This window comes from Schistocerca nitens, chromosome 6, assembly GCF_023898315.1.
Source record: "Schistocerca nitens isolate TAMUIC-IGC-003100 chromosome 6, iqSchNite1.1, whole genome shotgun sequence".
Taxonomy (NCBI): domain Eukaryota; kingdom Metazoa; phylum Arthropoda; class Insecta; order Orthoptera; family Acrididae; genus Schistocerca; species Schistocerca nitens.
The window spans coordinates 391751331-391777722 of NC_064619.1; the positions used below are offsets into that span (position 1 = coordinate 391751331).

The 26392-nt window shown below is 39.3% G+C and overlaps 1 protein-coding gene across 3 annotated transcripts in view; it reads right to left on the reverse strand.

The window, feature by feature from the left end:
• Positions 1 to 26392, reverse strand: part of LOC126263065 (pleckstrin homology domain-containing family F member 2) — a 145859-nt gene that overhangs the window by 114301 nt on the left and 5166 nt on the right. For all 3 annotated transcript variants that reach the window (XR_007546817.1, XM_049960048.1, XM_049960046.1), the window contains exons 3-4: positions 25480 to 25617; positions 18733 to 18796 (exon numbers count right to left, since the gene is read on the reverse strand). Coding sequence is in view for 2 of the 3 variants with exons in the window: in XM_049960048.1 (XP_049816005.1) it covers positions 18733 to 18796; positions 25480 to 25617 (202 nt within the window). In the remaining variant the exon portion in view is untranslated. The remainder of the gene's footprint in view (positions 1 to 18732; positions 18797 to 25479; positions 25618 to 26392) is intronic.

Genomic DNA, 26392 nt, shown 5'->3' on the forward strand with positions numbered 1-26392 from the left:
TAGTGGTGTTAAATCATGCTTAGCATTACATTACAATTTTGTGACAAAGTAATAGCATCAAACAGTAAATAGTTCTGAAATGTAACTAGAATTCAGATTATTTTGACCCAATGCAATTAATTTAACATAAAATACAAATGATTTGAGCTTGACAACTGCAATAAATAAGTGGTTACCAAGTATGCCAACAGAAGTAAACAAGTCGTCACACCGACAGGTGGAATAATTATTTGACATCAAGTGTCTTGATTTAATTCAATGGTTGTTAATACCACCAATTAGTGCCCACAAAGTGGTATTGCACTACAACTTAGCATTGGAGGGCAGCGTGGAGGGTAAAAATCGTAGAGTGAGACCAAGATATGAATACACTAAGCAGATTCAGAAGGATGTGGGTTGCAGTAAGTACTGGGAGATGAAGAAGCTTGCACGGGATAGGGTAGCATGGAGAGCTGCATCAAACCAGTTTCAGGACTGAAGACCACAACAACAACAACAACAACGACAACAGGTTAACTTTTAGTATATCCATTGCCACTGCCGTCAGCGAGCATCTCACCTACAGTTGGCAACATTCCACAAGTTCCAGCACCTCACACAATAATGCCACACAGCAGCTACCGACACCATGATGTGAGGCAGCATCCTTAGCAGATACGACAACCAGAATAAGTCATTTTGTAAAATGAAGAAACCACACAAAATTTGCTGGATCATCAATCTTTTAGTTTATACATGACCAGTCTCAGAACACTTAAAATAAAGTTCCATCATCTGGTGTAAACTGTAATAATGAAAATATTGTGTTAGAAGAATAATTCACATGAAGCTATCCTGTGGGCAATTACATTACACTGTGAACAGTAATGTGCACTCCTCTGTGTCATTCGACTAGCTACGTCTTCAGTAGACACTCGATTAATCCGAATCTTAACATACACTGGTTTACAGTATAAATAATTTTGTATTGCTATTTATTAAGTGTCGGCATTTTACTCAGCAACCATGAATTTCACAGAAGAAAGTGTGACAAGGAAGGGATTCCTGCAAACAGTGTTGGAGCAATTCTCATACGTAAATAACAAACAGACAAATTTAGAAGAGCAAATGAATAGCAGGTTTTCAAAACTGGAAGAGAACATATCCAATTTCATGTCTCTGACTTATGGTAAAATGTATCACTTACATCAAAAATTAGACATGGGATTTAATGACATAGATTAGCATGTGTACAAATGGAAATAGTAGAGAACAAGCTAGACAGCAAATCAGGATATGTGCATGCCATAAAATCAACTCAAGACTATTTAGCTAAAAGAATAGAAGTTTTATCACAAAAGAAAAATAGCTGGCAGAATGTGACTAGTAAAAACATAGATACAATAATGATTATTAATTATTTAAAACCCAGAATTTAAAAATTGGAATGTGGGAAAGAACTTGTGAAAAACAATGTACACAGTCAGAATAGAATATTCCCATTTTGATTTCACTGTTTGATATGATGTCAATAGGTGGAACAGCAATGACACTCAACATACAGATGACACCAATGGTAACACATAAACAATTCATATACATAGTGGCTTGTTGAACTTAGATTATACAAGCCAGGAGGAGGAGAAAAAACATGATGAGTTAATTAGAAGTAAGTTACATTATAATGCAGATGGCGATTTTACAGCTGTGTTAAGTGAGGATTATATCATAAATTTCTGAAGTTCCCACCATCTGGTGGCATACACCCCATTAAAAAAAAAAAAAGCTTTTAAAGATATGTCATCGGACACATGGATGGACCACAGAAAACTAAGATTTGTTGCTAAGTCATTTAACAAGTAATGAACTGCAAGGAGGTGTGCTGAAGTTAGACTAATTTAAAACATATAACAATTCTGATCTCAGATTTAAACTGAAATACCAGGGTGAAAGAGCTCAGAAAAAATTACGTTTAGAATTACTAGGGTACAAACTTTACAACAGCAACAACTAGAAAAGTGGAACACCCATTAAACAAGGCCAAGTATGTAGATGACCTGATCAGTGGGGAACATTTACTGGAAGTGATAAGTTGATTATCTCGGAGAGTGAGATATAAACTTTTAAGTAAGGGCTGGGGTAAAGTTAAGAACCTTTTAGGTTATCTTAAAAAATGGACCTAACGAAAATCAGTCAGAAAGACAGCATTCCAGAAGCAGCACAGAACAAATTGGTAATGAAAATAAGAATGGTAACAACAATACAGGATCAGCAAATAAAAGACCAGAAAATACTGAGCAGATAAATGAATAGGTTTACACACCATTAGAGAGATCATAATGACGACGATGATTCAGTGCTTGATAAGATATGACAGGGGAAGTAATATAACAAATGCTCTCTTAGTGCAACATGAGCCACCAATTATTAAATATGTGAAAATACAGGGTGTCTCACTCAAATCTCCCTGATTTCAAAGACTTGGGAAAAGAAATCACAGTAGGTATGACAATGAAAAATGTACCACATTGCAGAGCATCCCAAAGAATTTATTTATTTATCAGCAATACACCTCTGCATGTGAACAATTTGCAGTGTGAAGAATATCGAGTCTATATTCAATTTCTTGCCAAGTTCTTTGTAACATTTCCTCTGTTACTGTTGCAATCGCATTAGTGATACGATGTCACAGCATGTGAATATCGTCCACTTTGGTCGCATACACGCGGTCCTTCACGAATCCCCACATGAAGAAATCAATCAACTCAAACCTCCCTGATTTCATAGACCCAGGAAAAGAAACCACAGTAGATATGACAATGAAAAATGTACCACATTGTAGAGCATCTCAAAAAATTTATTTATTTATCAGCAATACACCTCTGCATGTGAACTATTTGCAGTACGAAGAATATCGAGTATGTATTCAATTTCTTGCCAAGTTCTTTGTAACATTTCCTCTGGTATTGTTGCAATCACATTAGTGATACGATATCGCAACGTAGGAATATCGTCCACTTTGGTCGCATACACACGGCCCTTCACAAATCCCCACATGAAGAACTCAAGCAACATAATGTCGGGTGAACGTGGTGGCCAGGCAATGGGTCCTCCACGTCCGATCCAACGATTCGGAAATTTCCTACACGGGAACTTGTGAACAGCCATTGACCAACGCAGCAGAGCTCCATCTTGTAGAAAAATGATGTTGGGTTGCAAGTCTTGTATCTGAGGGTACATAAGCTGCTACAACATGTCCAGATACACTGACTCATTCACTGTTTGTTCCGCAAAGAAGAACGGTCCAGCAATCCTGTCGTGCATTAGCCCACACCAGATGTTTAATTTAGGGCTATCACAAACATGGCCAATGACAATGTGCGGATTTTGCAAACCCCCAAATCCAAACATAATGCCTATTAACCCTTCCTGATTGATGAAAGGCTGCCTCGTCTGAAAATAAAACATCCTTCCAGGAAGCTGACATCCATATCAATATGCTATATCAACAGCAAATTCTTGTTGTTGCTGTTTGTCATTCAGTGTCAGATGCTGCAGAATTTGCACTTTGTAAGCACACATACAAAGACAGTGGTGAACTACACGATGCAATGTTGATTGAGGTACATCAAGTTGTCTAGATGCTTGATGAATTGACTTATGTGGGCTTCTGAGAAACAATTGTTCGATGTCCTCCACTGTCTCCTCTGAAACTCCGTAACATGCACCGCCAAAATGTTTCAGAACACTTCCTGTTGCCAGAAACTTCCTATACTATTCCTTAATTGTTTTCACGTCAGGTGGATCACATTCATACACACGACGATAATTCCTTTGCACAGTAATCGGCGAATTTGTTTCTGCAAACCACACTACTGCTTGCGCGCGCTGCTTTGGAGTCGCCATTTTTACTTCCTGTGACCATGCTGCACTCCGGTGACGATACTTGGCACTTCTGATTCAGGAATATAAATTCTTTGAGATGCTCTACAATGTGGTGTATTTTTCATTGTCATATCTACTATGGTTTTTCTCTCCTGTGTCCTTGAAATCAGGGAGGTTTGAGTGGGACACCCTGCATTTACAGCTGAAGTTAAAATGAAACATAGAAAACATTTCTGTAAATATAGTCCTAGCTTCTGGTAGTGAGATTTGCATGACTGACGAACATTTCCTAGAATAACTTAACATGTTGCACGTATCCATAGACTTCCTGCAAATGCAGCAAAAATAATAGGAGCTACAGGAACTGTAGGTAAACAAATAAATACAGAATTATTAGTAAGAGTCAGTCTCCAAGGATAGGATTTTGATTACCCCATGTTTCTTTTATCAGAATTATATGTCTTGATAATTATAGAAACAGAATGGCCAGCAGAACAAAAGGTTGTATTAGATTATAATAAAGGTTTCACAACATTTCAATATGCATCAGAAATATAATATTATCATTACATAAATCTAATACATCAATAGCCACAGAAACAGTTTTATGCAGTTGCCAGGAAATTTATACCAATGATTATAATATGGAAATAAGTGAAGATGAAACTATGCTTATTATTAATAAATCTACAGGGATGAGATTTAAAAAAAGTCAGATATGGTGTCGCTACTTGAACATATACAATTTTTTTTTCTTTGAAACCAGGAACCACCAAAGATTTTGAGAGTACATTAAAAACAAAGCATCAAAAAAGTTTTGTAACAGCATATCCAATTTGTTAACATCGAGCATAGATTTAAGTGTCAGGAAGTCGTTTCTGAAAGTATTTGTATGGAGCGTAGCCATGTATGGAAGTGAAACATGGACGATAACCAGTTTGGACAAGAAGCTTTCGAAATGTGGTGCTACAGAAGAATGCTGAAGATAAGGTGGGTAGATCACGTAACTAATGAGGAGGTATTGAATAGGATTGGGGAGAAGAGAAGTTTGTGGCACAACTTGACTAGAAGAAGGGATCGGTTGGTAGGACATGTTTTGAGGCATCAAGGGATCACAAATTTAGCATTGGAGGGCAGCGTGGAGGGTAGAAATTGTAGAGGGAGGCCAAGAGATGAATACACTAAGCAGATTCAGAAGGATGTAGGTTGCAGTAGGTACTGGGAGATGAAGAAGCTTGCACAGGATAGAGTAGAATGGAGAGCTGCATCAAACCAGTCTCAGGACTGAAGACCACAACAACAACAACATCCAAAACCAACAGCAGCAAAAGAATCAGTATGAAAAGAAATTTATAGGATGATCTCATGGAACATTATAGAACCATCTGGCAGTTGTTATAAAAAACCATTAGTTGTAGTTAAAAAACACTTAGGATCAATACAATTAGAACTTGATAGCAGGACAGTTGACAAAATAATAGACCCAGGATGAGATAGACCTCCCACAATAGAAGAGTTACTATCACAGTCCACAGAGACAAAATACTTCATTACTATGGGCTGTTACAGGCAAATTCAATTACAAGCAGGGCCAAGAAAATATAGTGTTTCTTTTCGACAGTAGATCTTACCACTTTAGTGCATTACCATTTGGTCTCAACATCTGTTTCAGTATTTGTCAGAGCTTTAGACAAAGTAATAGGTAGTGACTTACACAAAAAAAAACTTAATCATGTTGGTTTCATAGTAATCATATCTGAAAGTTGGATTGAACTTTTTCAAATCTTTGAATAACTTTTTACGAAGAGTACATTCACAAGGCACAACAATTAAACTTTCTATGTCACCATTTGGACAAAATGTGGTCAAGTTTTTACGTCATGTAGTAAATACTGAAAGGTTAAAGCTTGGTCCAAGTAGACTGCACACCATAAACAAGTATCCTGAACCATCAAACAAGAAACCGTTAAAATCATATCTAGGAATTATAGGCTTAATTGAAAAATTTTGCCACATGCTGTATTAAAACACCCCACATTTAATGGCCCTGCTTAAACAACACACACCTTGGGAATGGAAGCCAGAATGCAGCATAGAATTTAATAGAATAAAAACAGTTCAGTATCAGCATCGTTACTAGTTCACACAAATTCTGAGGAACCTTTCACCTGACACCAAATATGGCATATCATCTGCATCAGGAGCTACACACATCTAATGGACTAAAATACTGTCCAATAGCATTCACAAGCCAATTACAGGCAAACCACGACAGGAGTTACGGAATCATAGGGTAGGAAACATTAGCTGTTGTACAACCATTTAAGAAGATAAAATACTTATTAGCAGGACATGTAACTACAGTACACAGCAACCAAAGAGTGGTAAGCTTTTTACTAAAAAGTAGGCTTTGGTACAGTCATTTACCACAGTGGGCACTTTCTCTCCAAGAATTTAAGTTTTCAGTACAATATGTGATGGGACCGAGAATATGATACCAAATGCATTATCTAGATTGCTAATAGACTTTAAAAAATGAGGATGTAGAGGACAGAGTTAATTTTGCTATATACTTTCTAAAAGTTAACAAATATGAACATGACATTAGATTACTTTGTAGGAATTTAAAAAATGGGTGAGATGTTAAATAACCATGTTTAGAGCAAAACCCAGATGACAACAACATGAACTGGAAAATTCACGAAAAAATTACTTTTTCGTGGAAAAAAAAGCATCAACAACTGGTTACTGTGTATTCCCAAAGATAGTATTACTTTATTAACCTGGTACACACACCTAGGGTACACCCAATTTGGAGCAAAGAAGCAATTCATATGAGATAGTATTATCTCCGGAACATGTCCCAACAAGTCAAGAAAATATTGAAATAATGTGATACTTGTCAAGAAGTTAAAATATAAAATTTGAAGATGCAGTCTATGCTATACTCCATAAAGCCACAAGCATTATGGAATTTATCAGTCAGGGGCTTCTACAGACCATTGTCTTGAAGGCTGGGAGGAATGCTGTACATATACTTCGTTTTGGGAATCCAGGGTGGGGAGTGGGAAGGGTACCTGCCTTTTGGGTGTCATCTTTTTCTTCAATCCTATCATTCCTAATCTTCATTTCCTTTCCTACTACCACTACAAGGAGTGCCGATGTATATTTTCCTCTATTTACTATTCAATAGCTCAAATGCAAGATTCCTCCTTTTTGTCTCTATTTATCTTAACCCATTATAACGGGACTGTCTGAAGTAGTGTCACCTAGAAAGCTTCTGACACTGTTAGTGAAGTGTATAGTATTTATAGTTAATGAATAAATGGAACTGGTTTACACTTGCCCACAACTGAACCAGCAAGTTCACTAACATTCATTCATAATTAAGAGGCAGTGAGAAAGGAGGCCACTGCATTTTTATCTGTGATTACTTTTAATGCTGAAAGAATTACTTAAATGCATTTATTAGAAGCCCACAAGTGACCCACTGGAAGCATTACATTTTATTTAATATCTACTGTGTCAACATCATCCACAGTACTTTATATAACTAACTGTGACTGACTAGTTCGAACACCAAAGACTGTAAGCAACAGTATTTACCTATACGTTGAAAGAATAAAGAGTTTGATACCTGAAAGTGAACTGGAACTGCATCCAGCCCCAAAAATGTGGTGGTGGGGGGATTGAAGGGACCAGACTACAAAGGCCATCGGTCCCCAAAAAGGGGTTTACGTGAATTACAATAAATGAGAGAGAGAGAAGAAACATATATGAATGTATAACATGAATCAAAATGTAACTTTTGCAATATATTATGTTGTAATGCTATATTGCATGTTGACTACTCCAAAAAGGGAGTTCAAGTAATGTAAAGATATATAGTTGGGATATCAGCTGCACATTAAAGATTTATAACTAACAAAGTCAGAAAATACATGTATAAATTTTATGTCGAGTATGTAAAGTGTAATATTCAGATGTTCTTTTAACTCAATTATAGGGGCAGAAGTATTTTATGAAATAAACAAGAGTCTGGGTGGCATCAGCACCGTCAACAGCTTTTACAACTAAGCAAGCTTGATTATTTGCAAGTGATATTCAAAAAACTGAAGTGAGCATTTGTTAGTTGAAATAGCTGTACAATTTCTGTTTAAGTTGGTTGTATTTTTTATGTTCGAGGTACTCCAGGGGGTCGTGCAGCGATGCAAGTTCTCCAGTTGACATATTAGCATCATCATCACAAGTATTTCCCCAGAGTCTGCAACACCATGTGGCGTTTCGTGGAGCAACTCCTAGTTAAGTTCCATAGTTTGGGCTTCCAAACAATAATCAACTCCTTTTTGATGTGCATCCCAAGAAATGAGACAGTGCATGTCTCTACAAAGCTACCAGATTGTAAAGTCCAATGTAGTACTGTTAGTGAGTTATTCTGTGGATAACAAATCCAGTTAGTGTTTGGCATTTGGGCTTGCATTTCATGGCCACAGTGCTATTCTACAAAGATTTTCTGATCCTTGTTGAGGTCTTGTCCAATTCACATCAGGGTCAAACTTCGAGACATTTTTAGCAAGATGGGACACATCACCATGTCCACCAATAAATATTCACTGTGAATGAAGTGAAGCAAGTATACAGTTAAACATCCTTTGGGCATCAACATCGTTAAACATGTAGTAGTGTTTCAGTTGGATAAGTCAATCAACCTGTTCAGAAATACCATTACAACATTTTCCTAAGTAGATTTATGAAAATCGTTGGAAACCTGGATAGTTGTATAGAGATTCGAGCCTGGATAGTTGTATAGAGATTAGAGCCCTACTTCCACATCAGCTGTCTTAACCACTCTACCACCTCACTTGGTAACTACAAAACAGCTATTAAAAAAAAAAAAGTGATGTGATACTCGAGTTCATGGAATTATGTCACAATGTGGATTCCTTTACCTTAGTACTGACTTCACAAGCCACTGTCAAGTACTGCTACACTTCTGAAGTGGTTCACTCATTTGAAAGACATTAAATGAGAGGCATGCCAAATGAAATTTTTACAAACAGAAATCTGGAATGATTTCAACGATGGCAGAAATATCAGCAATTTTTTGAATTATTCATCACACTTCTACATATTTAACATGAAGCAACCTTTCTTTTAATGACTTGATCATTCATACTCTGTAGATCCACCATGGAGGATAACCTTCATGAATGAGTGGAAGTCAAGGAATAAATTAACAAAACAGAAACATCTCTTAGAAACTAAATCTGTGAACTGCAAAAACAGTTTAATGTTTAACCTGCTGCTTCCAAGTTATACTAAGTACTTGCTGTTTATATTCTTCTATTACATTAATACCTACAGGACCACATTTACCATAGAGCAACACATACCTGCTTATAATTAACATTGCTACTGCTCAGAGAATAGACATCTTCATACGTAAATATATATAATCAAATAATTTACAGCAGTAGTGCCCATTCATACTTTTAAATTTTCTTTTGAATTAATAGACATTCTCAATTTCTTGTTTTATTTCAGGTACAAGCTTGTTGAAGACCTAAGCACTACTATGACATAACCACTGGAATAAATATATCCCACTCAAAAACCCACATGAGGTAACAAAGTCTATACGGAAATTATTTTTCAAATCTTTTTTCATGGTTATGAAAATCACAACTGATTTTTATCATCAGCAACCAGTATCATTAAAGAGTAATTGTACTGGGAAGTGAGTGGGAATTCCAACAGCTACGAACTTCACACAGTATTATCATTCCTCCCTTTTAGTGAATACATATTTTCTTTACTTCAGCTGCACTGCCCCAGAAAAAAATTTCATGAAACATCAGAAACTGAAAGTATGCAAAATAAACCAGCACCACAGTTTTCAAAGAGTTTAGTGAGAGGTAGAAACTAACACATCATCTGACGACGAAAGCAGAAAGCTCATTACATTTATTCATCAGTATTCATCATAATTGCACAGAGATGTATATGCCTATGTGTTACTAGTTCATGTCTTCTGTGTCAGTTACATATGAATAGCAGCAATATGTTTCATACAAAAAAGTAAAATTTCAAATATCAAAAACTGAACAATCAACAATGTAAAATTCAACTTATAATATAGGACATCACTTCAGTATACTCTTACATTGATACAAATATCTACATTCAACTGCATACAAATCATTTCAATATCAGCAGAAGTATGTCATTGTAAGCACTGTTTCTTTTTTTTTATTATTATTTGTTTATTTTTAAAGTAATTAGCAATGTATAATCTACACTGTTTCGTCTATAGACATTGTAGACAAAAACTTCTAACTATATCCATCCACCTCCCACCGTAGGTGTGTGTGTTCAGTACTAAAACACAGAAAACCAATACTACTGTCTCCACAAAAGAGAGTTTCCATAGGTGGACCTGTACCTATGTATTACTAGCATGTACACTTGCAGATCCACCATGTTCAAAGTGCTGTTCAACCCAAATTCGCTGACATATAAGGCCTGGAACCTAATACAAATCTTTGTACTTATTGTCACTTCTCTTTCCTCTTATTGATTATTTAGTAGTATGCTATTAGATTTATCTATCATGTTGTATCCATTCAGTTTCACTGACTTCCATGATGTTCAGTTCCCTGCTTTCTTTGACATCCAAGACAATCGGCAGAATATGCCTGCCATGATGTGGTCAGTGTAGACTCAACCTGATGTATTCAGATATTATGGTTGGATACTCTTAAGTGACACGTAAGACTGGTAAACAAAATCGCCTCTGAAGAGACAGACATAGCCTTTTTACAATCATAAAACAATATTTTGATATGTTAGCTACATTTCTGTGCACTAATGTATAGCCTGAAGTGCACCAACAGAAATGTAGCAACACTGTTTTAAATGTTCGTAGAATTCTCAGCTTCTTAAAGAAGGAAACACACATTGACACAATCTTCTTGTCACCTTAAAACAGAGGATGGACTGGGATTAATAAATTCGCTACAGATTTTAAAATACTTCTATAGGTGATAGGAATGCATTTAGAAAAAAAGATGACAATTTCAGATTGTTAACTTCTGCTTCCCTTAAATTTGCAGTCATAATTTGCACTCATAAATCATTGCATGTTTTCAGGCATCTAGTGACTTAGCTTTGAAGTGTGGTGAGGGAAGGGGAGAAGGGCGAAGAATAAGGAGGGACAGGTGAGAATGAGGGGAAAGGCAAGGGTGAAAGCAGGGAGGAAATGGCAAGGAGATGGGAGGGGAAAGGCAGGAGAGAAAGCAAGGTCGAAATGGCAAGGAGAGGAGGGAAGGGGAGGGGTTAAGGGGAGGGGGAGAATGGGAGGGGGAAGGAGTGAAGGGGAGGAGAGTTGGAGGGCAGGGGGAGAATGAGAGGGGAGGGGACGGGGAAAGGGAGGGGACGGGGAAAGGGAGGGGATGGCGAAAGGGAGGGGATGGGGAAAGGGAGGGGATAGGGAAGGGGAGGGGAGGTGGAAAGGGAGGGGAGGGGGAAAATGAGAAGGGGAAGGGGAGGGGGAAAATGAGAAGGGGAAGGGCAGGGAGAAAATGGAAAGGGGATGGGGAGGGGCAGAATGGAAGCGGAAGAGGTATGGGAAGAATGGGAGAGGGAAGGGGAGGGGAGAGGGGAGTGGGAGGAGAGAGGGGGAATCAGAGGGGGAGGGGAAGGGGGAGGGGAAGGGGGAGGTGGTAAGGGGAGGGGGAGGGGAGAAGAGGAGGGGTGACGGGGAGAGGAGAAGGGGAATTGGAGGGGAGGGGCAAAGGGAGGGCAGAGAGGGTAGGGGAGATGGAAATTGGGTGGGGCAGAAGGGGTTGGGAGAATAGGAAGGGAAGGTGGAGCACCAGGAGGGGGAAGGGGAAAGCACGAGGAGGGAGACGGGGAAAGGGAAGGGGGAGAGCACTGGAGGGGGAAGGGGGAAGGGGAGAGCAAAGGAGTGAGCACCGGGAGGGGGTGATTGGGAGAGGGAAGGGGAGGGGAATGGTGTAGGTGGAAGGGGAGAACACATGAGGGAGAGGGGAGGGGGAGGGGGAGGAGGAGGGAGAAACAATTGGTGGAAGTGGAGAGGACAGTAGGGGGCAGAGAGGAGCGGTAAGTGGAAGGGGATGACAGGAGAGGGAATAGAGATGGGGGGGGAGGGCAGGAGGGAGGAGAGAAGAAAAGGAGGGGGGAGCTGAGGGCATGAGGGGGGGAGCTGAGGGCGGGGGGAGGGGGGAAAGAGGGGTGGACAGGCGGGTGGAGAGAGGGGCGGGCGGGCGGAGAGAGGGGCAGGGGGGCGGGCGGGCGGAGGGAGGGGCAAGAGGGCGGAGAGAGGGGCAAGAGGGAGGGGAGAGGGGCAAGAGGGCGGAGAGAGGGGCAAGAGGGCGGAGAGAGGGGCAAGAGGGCGGAGAGAGGGGCAAGAGGGCGGAGAGAGGGGCAAGAGGGCGGAGAGAGGGGCAAGAGGGCGGAGAGAGGGGCAAGAGGGCGGAGAGAGGGGCAAGAGGGCGGAGAGAGGGGCAAGAGGGCGGAGAGAGGGGCAAGAGGGCGGAGAGAGGGGCAAGAGGGCGGAGAGAGGGGCAAGAGGGCGGAGAGAGGGGCAAGAGGGCGGAGAGAGGGGCAAGAGGGCGGAGAGAGGGGCAAGAGGGCGGAGAGAGGGGCAAGAGGGCGGAGAGAGGGGCAAGAGGGCGGAGAGAGGGGCAAGAGGGCGGAGAGAGGGGCAAGAGGGCGGAGAGAGGGGCAAGAGGGCGGAGAGAGGGGCAAGGGGGGGAGAGAAGGTCAGAGGGAAGAGTGGGGGGGAGAGGGCAGAGGGAAGGGAGGGGGTGTGAGGAGGGCAGAGGGGGGAGGGTGGGGGTTGGGAAATAAGAGGGGGAGGGGGAGGGATGGGAGAAGGGGAGGGGGAAAGAGGAGGGTAAATGCAGAGAGAAATGAGATGGTTGAAGGGGAGGGGAGATGGCGAGGGGAAGGAGGAGGAGGGAAGGGAGGTGCAATGGAGTGTTTGGGAGAGGGGAAGGGGGAGGATAAAGAGAGATGAAAGAGGGGAAAGGAGAGGGAGAATGGGGAAGTAAGAAGAGACGAGGGAGTAAATGGGAGGTAAGCTCAAGGGAGGATGTGAGAAGGCGGATAGACTGGGGGCAGAAATGCCGTTGGGCATAAGAGTGATAGAGATGGGTTGTGGATGTGGAAGGGGTATGAAAGGACGATGTGGATGGATGGAGAGGGTTGTATGGGCGCACGACGCCAAGGTCTTCAGCGCCCGCTCAGTAACAGATTGAGACGTGGTTCAAGAACAGACTCAGAACAGTAAGATAAAACAGAACGTAAAACGTAGGGAACAAGCTTGGAAAAATATGTGCCTACCCACACCGAAGCGTGGGACGAATCATGTCGCCAGCAGTAAAACATGTACAATACAGGAAGGAAGTGGTAGAGGGAGCTAAAACAATATAGCAGATGGAATGGGGTGGTGTAGCACATGTGGGGATGACGTGAGAGGGAGATCGATAGGTGGGGATGACATGTCGAGGGGGTTTGACACGTGTGGGGTAAGCAGGAAAGTAGGTGTCAAAAGGAGGGGGGCACAAGGGGGAGGGGCATGTGGTAATATTGAGTGTGCATGGTGTACTTCCTCTGTTTTTATCTTCTGCATCCAGTGTAGCAAAACATATTTTTAATCAATACATAAATATAAGGTTGATTTTATTACCAACAATATATTTCACACACTGCTGTATACACATTCTTTTGCCTCCACTTTTTTCATCCTAGAGAAGTAGTTCTAATGTATCACTGAGGGCGGAAAGAGACTTTCGTAATATGATACACTATTATCTGATAACCTCCATTAATGTAGCTGTAAGGGTCCTATATCATCACGTCAGGATATTTGTCATCAATCGTAAATGCATCCATCAGCTTTATGTCAGTGAGTATACTGCAGGTGCTCCTGGTTTTGCCAAGACAGAATTCCAAAGTAATCGCTACCCCATCACAATGCCTTGAATAATGTGTGATTGTTGATGCTGGGTGAGAGCGTTTAGTGCGATAGTTTAGTGGAAAGAGTCAAAGAGTCGGAATTCCAGTCACATCAAATGGAGCTCAGACAATGTGATTGCTGCCATTGCTTGTATGAAATTGCTAATTCACTTTTGAGATAATTATTTGTTTGTTTTGTTTTATGGCTCAAAAACACTCGGGTCATACACACCCATGTCACAACTATAGAACACGAAGACAGAGAGGAGTTAAAAAACACCTACATGTCAATCCCAATTGGCTTAAGAGAAGACAGATAAAAGCAGGGACATGGAGGGAGGTCTATAAAATACACCATAAAGAAACAGAGGGGCAGAACTAAAAATTTAAATGGCCTTTTCCATATTGCTATGATGGATAACAAGTAAAACGCAGTAGACAGGTTGCACATCATTTGCTAAAATGGCCAATAACTCAGATGGCAAACCAAATCAGGAACATAAATGGTAAAAAAAAAAAAAAAAATGGGCATTCTTCTGAATGGAATGAGGTACCGCCAAATTCTTTGGGTTTAAAGACCTTAACTAATAGTACCCTGTTAACTATAATTAACATTCTAAATAATACTGTAGCTAATCCTAGTTTATTATTTACATTTCACAGATTCATAAAAGGAGCTACAAATAAATTTTAACATTTCACCTTACAAATTTATATTTTAACTCAAACAATATAAACACCCTTTATAACCAATAATCTGTCAGGAAATGGCGGACAGTTAAACCTAGGGCACAACGTGTACGAAGTGGTGGGGGAGCGCCACTTAACAAATGACAATGGCTAAAAAGGCAGTGCCCAATACGCAACCAAGTTAAAATTACTCCCTCACAGCGGGAGGGGCAGGCGGAGGTCATCCAACCCACTGGGAGAGGCTTAATAACCTGGAGCTTATTCCCATGAAGGGAGGACCAGTGGCAATGCCAAAGTGACGCCACCTCCTGACAGATGGCAACATAGAGATCATCGGAGGGAATATAAGAACTAGTGGGCTGAGTATGAGGACTGCAGCCTTGGCAGCAGCATCAGCAGCCTCGTTTCCTGTCAGACAGAGATGACCAGGAACCCACATAAATAGCACAGTGGCTTCATCAAGAGTGAACAAGTGACAGTTATCCTGAACCCAATGCACTGAGGGATGGAGAGTGTACAGTACACAGAGGCTTTGAAGGCTGCTGAGACAGTCTGAGGAGAAGACACAACTGAAATGTCTGTGTCGTCAGTTATACTCTGTGGCCTGATATAGGGCAAACAGATCTGGTGTAAATATTGAGCAGTGTGCCGGAAACTGATACTGAATGGGATAATCGTAAGTCCCATGTTTGTTCACTTTAGAGTTTGTGTGAACCGTGCAATGTCGAATTGTTGTTGTTGTTGTTGTTGTTGTTGCTGTGGTCTTCAGTCCAGAGACTGGCTTGATGCAGCTCTCCAAGACATCCTGTGCAAGCCTCTTCATCTCCGAGTAACTACTCAATCTATATCCTTCTGAATCTGTTTAGTGTATTCATATCTTGGTCCCCCTCTATGGCTTTTAACCTCAGCGCACCACTCCAATACTAAATTGATGATCCCTTGATGCCTCAGAACGTGTCATACCAACCAATGCCTTCTTCTAGTCAAGTTGTGCCACAAATTACTCTTCTCCCAAAGTCTGTTCAGTACCTCCTCATTAGTTACATGATCTACCTATCTAAACTTCAGCATTCTTCTGTAGCACCACATTTCAAAAGCTTCTATTCTCTTCTTGTCTAAACTATTTATCGTCGATTTTTACTTCCATACATGGCTACACTCAATACAAATACTTTTAGAAAAGACTTCTGACACTTAAATCAATACTTGATGTTAACAAATTTCTCTTCTTCAGAAACGCTTTCCTTGCCATGGTCAGTCTGCATTTTGTATCGTCTCTATTTCGACCATCATCAGTTATTTTACTGCCCAAATAGCAAAACTCGTCTACTAATTTAAGTATTTCATTTCCTAATCCAATTCACTCATCATCATCCGACTTAGTTTGACTACATTCCATTATCTTTGTTTTGCTATTGCTGATGTTCATCTTATATCCTCCTTTCAAGACACTGTCCATTCCGTTCAACTGCTCTTCCTGGTCCTTTGCTGTCTCTGACAGAATTACAATGTCATCACAAACCTCAAAGTTTTTATTTCTTCTCCATGGATTTTAATTCCTACTCAAAATTTTTCTTTTGTTTCATTTACTGCTTGCTCAATATACAGATTGAAAAACATCGGAGATAGGCTACAACCCTGCCTCACTACCTTCTCAACCACTTCTTCCCTTTTGTGCCGCTCAACACTCATGACTGCCATCTGTACAAATTGTAAATAGCCTTTCGCTCCCTGTATTTGACCCCTTCCACCTTCAGAATTTGAAAGAGAGTATTCCAGTCAACATTGTCAAAAGCTTTCTCTAAGTCTACATGTGCTAGAAATGTAGGTGTGCTTTTCCTTATCTATCTTCTAAGATAAGTCGTAGGGGCAGTATTTGTCTCACATGTTCCAACATTTCTACAGAATCCAAACTAATCTTCCCCGGATCAGCTTCTACCAGGTTTTCCATTCATCTGTACAGAACTCATGTTAGTATTTTGCAGCCATGAATTATTAAACTGATAATTTGGTAATTTTCACACATTCTTCTAGAAGTCTGAGGGTATTTCACCTGTCTCATACATCTTGCTGATCAGATGGTAGAAATTTGTCAAGGCTGGTTCTCCCAAGGCTATCAGTAGTTCTAATGGAATGTTGTCTACTCCCGAGGCTTAGTTTCAACTTCGGTCTTTCAGTGCTCTGTCAAATTCTTCACACAGTATCATATCTCCCATCTCATCTTCATCTACATCCTCTTCCATTTCAATAATATTGCCCTCAAGTGCAATCCCCTTGTATAGACCCTCTATATACTTCTTCCACCTTTCTGCCTTCCTTTCTTTGCTTAGAACTAGTTTTCCATCTGAGCTCTTGATATTCATACAAGTGGTTCTCCTTTCTCGAAAGGTTTCTCTAATTTTCTTGTAGGCTGTATCTATCTTACCCCCTAGTGATATATGTCTCTACATCCTTACATTTGTCCTCTTGCCATCCCTGCTTAGCCTTTTTCACTTCCTGTCTCGATCTCATTTTTCACACATTTGTATTCCTTTTTGCCTGCTTCATTTATTGCATTTTTATATTTTCTCCTTTCATCAATTAAATTCAATCTCTCTTCTGTTACCCAAGGATTTCTACTAGCCCTTATCTTTTTACCTACTTGATCCGATGCCTTCACTACTTCATTGCTCAGAGCTACCCTTTCTTCTTCTACTGAATTTCTTTGCTCGATTAGTGTCAAACTTTCCCTAATGTGATCTCTGAAATTCTCCAAAACCTCTGGTTCTTTCACTGTATCCGTGTCCCATCTTCTTAAAATGCCACCTTTTTGCAGTTTCTTCAGTTTTAATCTACAGTTCATAACCAATAAATTGTGGTCAGAGTCCACATCTGCCCCTGGAAATTTACAACCTGGTTTCTAAATCTGTCTTACAATTATATAATCTATCTGAAATCTCCAAGTGTCTCCAGGCCTCTTCCACATATACGCCCTTCTTTCATGATTCTTAAACCAAGTTTAAGTTATGCTCTGTGCAAAGTTCTACCAGCCAGTTTCCTCTTTCATTCCTTACCCCCATTCCATATTCACCTACTTCTTTTCCTTCTCTTCCTTTTCCTACTATTTAATTCCAGTCCCCCATGACTATTTAATTTTCATTTCTCTTCACTATCTAAATAATTTATCTCATCATACATTTCTTCAATCTATTCATCTTCTGCAGAGCTAGTTAGCATATAAACTTGTACTACCGTGGTAGGTGTGGGTTCGTGTCTATCTTGACTACAATAATGCGTTCGCTATGCTGTTCATAGTAGCTTAGCCGTGCTCCTAATTTTTTATTCATTATGGAAATTACTCCCGCCGATTTGATTTTGTATTTATAACCCTGTATTCACCTGACCAGAAGCCTTATTCCTCCTGCTTTTAAGTAATAAAAAGAAATAAATGGTATTTTTGGTGATTCACCATCACGAATTGAAATACATCTCACTACATTCATGGAATTGGAAGGGGCAGCATTGTCATACTGCAACACACCCATCGACAGTGTTGTAGTGCAATTAATATGCATATAATTTGCTGTACTTGATAATATTATGTTGAATGATGTGTAACACACAGTATTACCAGCGCATCCTTGGAATGCAAATATGCGCAAAGGATAATAAATGAGAGTTAAGGTAATTTAAAATTCACTTTTGTCTCTTCTGAGTATTATTAAACCATAGGTATTTTCCAGAACCCTATCCATACAAGACTGACACACAAGTGTTATAATTATAGCATTCCTAGTCCCATGTAGCGGGCTGAATGGTCCTTGACCACTAAACTTTATTTGAGACAAAAATGGTATAAAAAACATAATAAATAATAAAAGGAAACCACAACAAAGGTATAAAAAACATAATAAATAATAAAAGGAAACCACAACAAAGATCATATTTAAAAACAAATACTATAGAAGTTTAGGGAGGGAAGCTTGAAGGGGAGTGGGACGAGGGGCACGCAGGAAGGGGGCACGTGGCAAAGGATTACTTATGGAGGGGGGGGGGGGGGGCGGCGGCGATGCAAGATGGAATTACTCATTTAATGAATAAATTACATTCAGTTTGCTTCGTAAAAGGCTTCTACGAATATTTTTGCACCCTTTTCTTAAAAGCAAAGTTCTCAGTACCCAATATCTTTCTGAAGTTTATAAATGAATGTGTACTTACGACCATCATCTTCAAGTGATTCCAGTTTCACTTCTTCAAGCGGTATGATGTGCTGCTTATTATACTGTGAACAGAATAAATATTGAACAGTAGGTGGTCTTAGTCATTAAATGCGAATTCAAAAGTTTAAAATACCCTAAATTATTCAAGTAAGTACATTACAATAACAAAGCAAGCAGGTGAATGTCTTCATGAAGGTTTTACAATCCACATACTATTAACTGTGATATTTTTACATGTATGCATCTAACCTAATCAACAGTGATCATCTATTATACTAACACCACAATACGCAATCATACAGATACTGGAAATCATTTCCAACAGTAATGTAAAGCAACTCACATCTGTGAAACCTCTGTGTCCACAAATACAACCCTTTCAAACAATGGAAAGCCCAGGATGGAATAACAACACAGAAAGGATAGTTTATTACTCACCACACAGAGGAAGCATGAGATGCATTCAGGCACAATGAAAAAGTACACTGGAAATATTCCAGTTTTTGGACAATGTCCTTCTAAACAAAACACAGATCCACACACATTCACATAAGAACAACTTGCGCACACATGGCCACTGTCTCCAGGCACTAAAGCCCGAATAGAGGTCCTTAACTGGGCCTTAGCACCCTGAGACAGTGGTCGTGTGTACGAGCTGCTGCTGTTTGAATGCGTGTTATTTTTCAACTTCTGTAGAAGGACTTTGTCTGAAAGCTGAAGTATTTCTAGTACACCTTCTCAATGTGCCTATCTGCAACTCAACGCCTCTTCAATGTGGTGACTAGCAATCTATCATTTCCTTATTGTTGTTATTCCATATAATATTTTCACATATAAAACTCAACCTTACACATTTACCATTAAAAATTGAAGTAACTAGTGATCAGAGACTCCTAATATGCAGTATATGCTCACCACACAAAAATGTGAATGTGCACCTTGTCTAACGTACTATAAAAATTGTTAATGTAACAATGTGTAATGAAATTCATTAAGACTGTAAAAACAATGCCTTTTTATTAAAATAAGCAAATAGGTCTGCTTTAGTATTCCCTGTGAATTTTCTTGAGTAATTGGACAACATTTTCTTGAGGCATCATTGTATCGTGTAACTGGACAATGGTCCATTTGGCACATGGGAAAAAATACATTTATTCATTCATACACACATCCATACGTTGTATTCCATAAATCTCAGCATGAAGGAGAACCTTCAGGGATGTGGTACAAGTCTAGTTATGCACTAACAGGCAAAAGCAATCATTTCTCTATAGTATGCTAACAGCCAATTATAACAGCTAATCTACTCATATTGATAATTGTGAGCATTACTTCTAAATTTCTTTATACACGTATATATTATAAAGAAAACAGCTACTCTGAAACAACGCCACCTCTTTTACTATTAACAAGGAGAGGTCCTCATTGTCCAATCAACTTTTTGAAACTGTCTATATTGTGGTGTAGGTTAGAGACCCAGCAGCCATTCACCTTCGTGGGCCCTCACTTGCAAGTAATCAACGAAAAAAATTTTGTTGTTTTGTGTAATTGTTCTGTAGTCCTAACATCAACAGATATACATATAATCGTGTTATAGTGTAGTGTTAGCATATGTGGCTGACATGCAGAAGGTTTTTTAAAATTATTATCGATGTTTACTTTTATTCAGTTATTTGGTTTAAATGTAATTTTTTAAACTTTCTAATCCTGTTTCACGTCAATTTTATCATCATATTGACTTTTTGATTTGCTCTTATTTTTCCTTCTTTTTTCATTTGGAATCTCTTTGCATGTGATTTTTAATTATTTTTATTTATCTGTCACACTATTTAAATGTCTGCAAATGTCAATCTATAAATTAAATTACGAAAGATGAAATAATCTATTTATATTGGCTGTGCAAACGTGTCAAAAATGTATTTTTCATTACTTACAAGGTGTACATATTTTTGGATGGCAATTGTCATACAAACACTTAAAACACAAATTCCTTTTGCGCTATGGACAAAATAACACACAAAGATTTAAACAAAAGAAGGGACTATAAATAAATGAGCAAAAAGGAGGGATAGAAATAATAATTGCAGTAATGGGGACAAAAATATAAGATGATGAAACAAAAGAAATTACATTGAAATTGATACAGAAAAAATTAAAATCTCAAGCACAAAGACTCCAAATGGAAAAATGGAAGAAAAAAAAAGTAAGTGTAAAAGTTAATACAATGATTAAAATGGCATGACAGAAGGTTATAATTTAAAAAAAAAAAAATTAAATTTAAACCAACTAATTGTCGTTTCAATGACTATTTAAAAATACAAAATTTTGAAGCAACTGATGAGGTTCAAACACACAAACTTCTGCATGTCAGTCTCACTCACTAACCACTATGATGTAACACTTTTAAGTGCACAATAGTCAATTTTAGGGATCAAGAACACCATGCAAAATGACGAGACTTTTTCGTCGATTTATATTGGCCAAGAACATGAGCAGGCCAAGCATCGAACCTTATGGGATAGCATAATTTAACGTTTTCCCCATTCCGAATGCATTCTTATTCCTTTCACATAATTTCATAATGTGATCATTTTTTTTCTCTTGTTAAGAAACAACTCCAGCCGTGCAAGAGGAATATCATGAAGTGCATGTCTGTCTATCGTTTAAGGATCAGAGCACAGATCCCTGGAGCTATCTACTGATCAGTCTCATTAACATATTTTACAATTTTTGGAGACCAAACACAAACTCCTTAAAACAGTATTGGGTAAGTGTGTATTACATGGAACTCTGTCAAATCACAATGATCATTTGGCAGAAGAAAACAATAGAACACTTTCATTTCATTTTTGTTACCTTCAGAAGAATGCGCTATAGTTGATGGTTGTAAATAAAGTACGTTCCTGCAGAATATCGCCCACATATACAATTGGACTGACTCCTTCTTGGAAAATACAAATCAGTTCTTTATTATCAATGGGGGGCATTGTCAGGAGGGACAGTAGTGTTACATCTACTACAATAAGGTAATTATTAACTAATTTCTTGTACTACTGCACACTAATCAATAACTACGACCAGTGTGAAGCAACAAGAAAGGGGCACAGTAGAGTGAGATGACTCTGGTTACATTATCTGAAAATGAGCCAATGTCATATACTTGAGGGGGGATATGGGCAGATTGATGAAAGGGGGACATAAGAAATTGGAAGGGGTACGAAATGGTATGCAGCATGGACAGTGGGTACTCAAAGGAAGAAGTGAAGGTTTATTAGAATGTGTTGTGAAGTATGTTAGGTGGCACATAGTTAGGGGATTATCTGATAATGAGCAGAGGGTGGGAGAGCAAACACAGCAAAAATGACACGGGATGGCTAATACTGAAGCAAAGGAGTGGGGGTCTGGGGCCGAGGGAAGGGGGAGTGGGACTATAGGATAATGTTTATGAAACAAAATATGACAGTACAGTTTCTGATAAAATTTTACAAAGGACCATCCACTTTCTAACCTCTAACTGTACATTGTTAACATATTTCAACAGTCGTCATGGGAAGTTAAGATGACAGAACAGGTGATTTGTACAGCCAATGACATAACAATGTTTTCATTTTGACTGATGGAGAAATATTAGATATTTAACAAAACAACAACCTTAACATACTTGTTACTAGAGTACAATAGAACTGAACTTTCGGAGAAAAACACTGTTTGTAGGGGGCAAATACACACAAACAAATTATGGGTAATTTAATGTGGGGTTTTCATTAAATGCTTTTGCTATATCTTGGTGTTTCTGTTACTGACATATGAACTACAGGATTCTCAATGCAAGTAACAAAATAATGGAAAAAAACTATCACCTTCCAAGCTAATATACCATTTTGCAGTCTATAAAATGCACTTTTTGCGTCAAAAAATTGTGTCGAAATTAATGTAAACATGTCCATTGTTTGATTTAAAATCCTCACCTGTCTTACAAATGGCCACATACTCGAAGCTAAGGGAAACCTATCTGGCAACTTAAGAGATTCAATTGGCAAGAGCAGTACACCGATGCGACGCCCATGATTTGCGGAGATTCAAACGTTTGCTAACACTGTCTCCCTCCCACCTCATCATCACAAACCCAGGACAGTGTATAGCGTATGATGCGTCATTGCAGTTTACGGTGACAGTGAACTCTAATTGAAAGCGATTTGCGTTATTGATAACAGTACGATACTTTTGTTAGTAGCTAGTTTTGTAATGGAAAAAATAAAATGTATTCATATGATGTAGGCTATAAATTGAAAGGAACAGCATATGCAGAAGAACATAGAAACAGAGCAGCTGAGTGGCATTTTGGCCCTCCACCATAAGAAAAAAACCATTCGCAATTCATGGTATAGTAAAGAACAACTGAAAAAAATGAGTAAAACTAAATGTGCAAATAGAGGACTGAATGCAAAATGGCCAAAACTAGGAGATCCAGGATGGAATAATGATAAGATTATGAAAAGGCTAGTTCCCACTCACCATATATCGGAGATGCTGAGTTGCAGATATGCACAACAAAAAGACTGTCAAATATAACTTTCAACCAAACAGGCCTTCATAAGAATAGACAAAACAGCCAAACATACTCCCCACACACACACACACACACACACACACACACGCAATCACAGAATCTGGCTGCCAAGCCCAAGGTTGGTGCTATAGTTTTATAAAGCGCCATGGATTTAGCATGCGAACCGAAAGCAAAATATATCAGAATATGCCACAAGAGTATGAAGAGAAAATATTATCTTTCCATCACTTCATTACTCAACATTGAAAGAAAACAAGTGTAGAACTAAGCCAAATAGCGAATATGGACGAAATTCCTCTGGCATTTGATATCCCAAGTAACATAACTGAAAGGCGCTGAAACTGTAACCATAAAAACAAGTGGACATGAAAAATTCACTACACTGTTATCCTTTCACATTGTGTTGGCGGTACCAAACGCTTGTTTGCCCACTGCTTGAATACTGCTCAGCAGTGTGGATCCGTACCAGATAGGATTGATAGAAGAGATAGAGAAGATCCAACGGAGAGCAGCACGCTTCGTTACAGGAGCATTTAGTAATCGCGAAAGCGTTACGGAGATGATAGATAAACTCCAGTGGAAGACTCTGCAGGAGAGACGCTCAGTAGCTCGGTACAGGCTTTTGTTAAAGTTCCGAAAACATACCTTCACCGAAGAGTCCAGCAGTATATTGCTCCCTCCTACGTATATCTCGCGAAGAGAGCATGAGGATAAAATCAGAGAGATTAGAGCCCACACAGAAGCATACAGACAATCCTTTCCACGAACAGTACGAGACTGGAATAGAAGGGAGAACCGACAGAGGTACTCAGGGTACCCTCCGCTACACACCGTCAGGTGGCTTGCGGAGTATGGATGTAGATGTAGATGAATCCAATAATCATTTCTAAGTAAAAAACAATGCCAAAACCTTCTGAATTATGGCCATGTGTTGTTGTTCGTGTACATGCCAAAGAGTGGATGGATGAAGCTGATATGAAATAATGGATTAACAGACAGAGGGAGAGAAGGAAAGGTGCTTTATTGAAGAAGAGTTCTCTTTTTGTGCTGTATCAGTTTAGCAGTCATTTGAAAAAATCTGTGAAAGAGAAACTAGGACAGAGAAATGCTTGCCGTTATTCCGGAAGGACTGACTTCACAATCGCAACCTCTTGATGATTCAATAAATATCTAAACCATTTAATGTGTACATGGGAGAGGAGCGAAACAAATAGACAATGGATGAAACCAAACACGAATTCACGCCTAAGGGAGCTTTAAAATTACCTGCAATCAAACAAATATGTCAGTGGATAAAACAATTGTGGATCTAGAGTGAAGAAGACATTATTGCTAAATCTTTCAAGAAGTGCAGCATAAGTAACCCTCTCAATGGCAGTGAAGACTGTCTTATATATGAAGAGGATGACAAAGAGGACGAAGAAAAGAAGAAGTAGAAGAAAGTTCAGATGATTCAGGCACTTTAAAGGTAAGTTTGACTTTATAAACTATTTTTTTTTTTAGTTTGGCTTTGCATTCTAGTAATAAACATCACCACAGCCAAGATTCATATTCCAGACAAAGGTATGTCAATATGTGTCAAAAGTAGAATGTGAACAAATGCCATCCACAAAATACGATTAATTTGTACGGTACATTAGTCACTTGAAGACAAGTTAACAGTTTCCAGAATGAGATTTTCACTCTCCAGCGGAGTGTGCGCTGATATGAAACTTCCTGGCAGATTAAAACTGTGTGTCGGACCGAGACTCGAACTCGGGACCTTTGCCTTTCGCGGGCAAGTACTCTTCCAACTGAGCTACCCAAGCACGACTCACACTCCATCTTCACAGCTTTACTTCTGCCAGTACCTCGCCTCCTACCTTCCAAACTTTACAGAACCTGCAAGGTTCGCAGGAGAGCTTCTGTAAAGTTTGGAAGGTAGGAGGCGAGGTAATGGCAGAAGTAAAGCTGTGAGGACGGGCGTGAGTCGTGCTTGGGTAGCTCAGTTGGTAGAGCACTTGCCCGCGAAAGGCAAAGGTCCCGAGTTCGAGTCTCGGTCCGGCACACAGTTTTAATCTGCCAGGAAGTTTCAAGTTAACAGTTATTCATTGGCTACTACATAATATCCTGCCACTGGTTGCCTCAAAACTGACATGCAGAGATGTGCAAACATCTGCTTTCAGCCTCTCTTACCTTTTTCTTGTTAATGACGATGTTGCCATAAACAAGTATGTCATTAAACAGGAAAAACTGTCGAGCTTTCGGTTTTTTGCGACACATCTTTGTAAGGACTCCTTCTCCTACTAGGACTCTCCCTGGTACTGCCAGTGGCTGGAACAGAGCAGATGTCTTACTTTACAGAACGAAATTTAAAATTAACAGTGTATTACAACTGATCACAGATACTACGCCAATACCATTCACACACACATATGGCAAAAACCATGTGACAAAATGATCTTAGACGTTCACCTGTCAAAGTCCACTTGCAATAGTGTAAAACAAAATTGTCCAGCTGAAAATGCAAGTAATATTTTTAATTTTACCAAATGAGCTTCATGGAAAATTCTAATTCTGTTGAGAGCAGCAATAAGATCGTATTAGACATCTTCACAAATATATTACAGATCACTGTATTACTGAGATATCAAGAAATGATGCCATATATAACTTAACTGTGTGTCAATCACAAAACAGAAATTTGTGAAGGTGCTAGGATTATACAACACAAGCTACAGATACCCACAAAATATGATGTTGGCCTCATTTCTTTACATCTGCCAACTGAGTGCAAATTTTTTGTGGCTATCAGTTACTGAGATAGTCCCACATACTGTACTGAAAATCTACAGATGCATCATCCTGGTAGAATATGAAGTCAACACCGACCTCTTCCATCTATGACAAGTGTCATTCCATAGCATGTTGAGGAAATTAGCTCTGTTACAGTGTTTTCTACATAAAAAAGGCCCAAAAATATTTGTGTGTTAAGCAGGAAAAAAAACAAAGAGTTTAGGTGAGCTAAGTTCACATGTACGCCTGTCCTAAAATGAGGATGCTGTTTTGTCAGCAAACGTTGCAGTGTCTTGGATTTGTGGACAGTAAG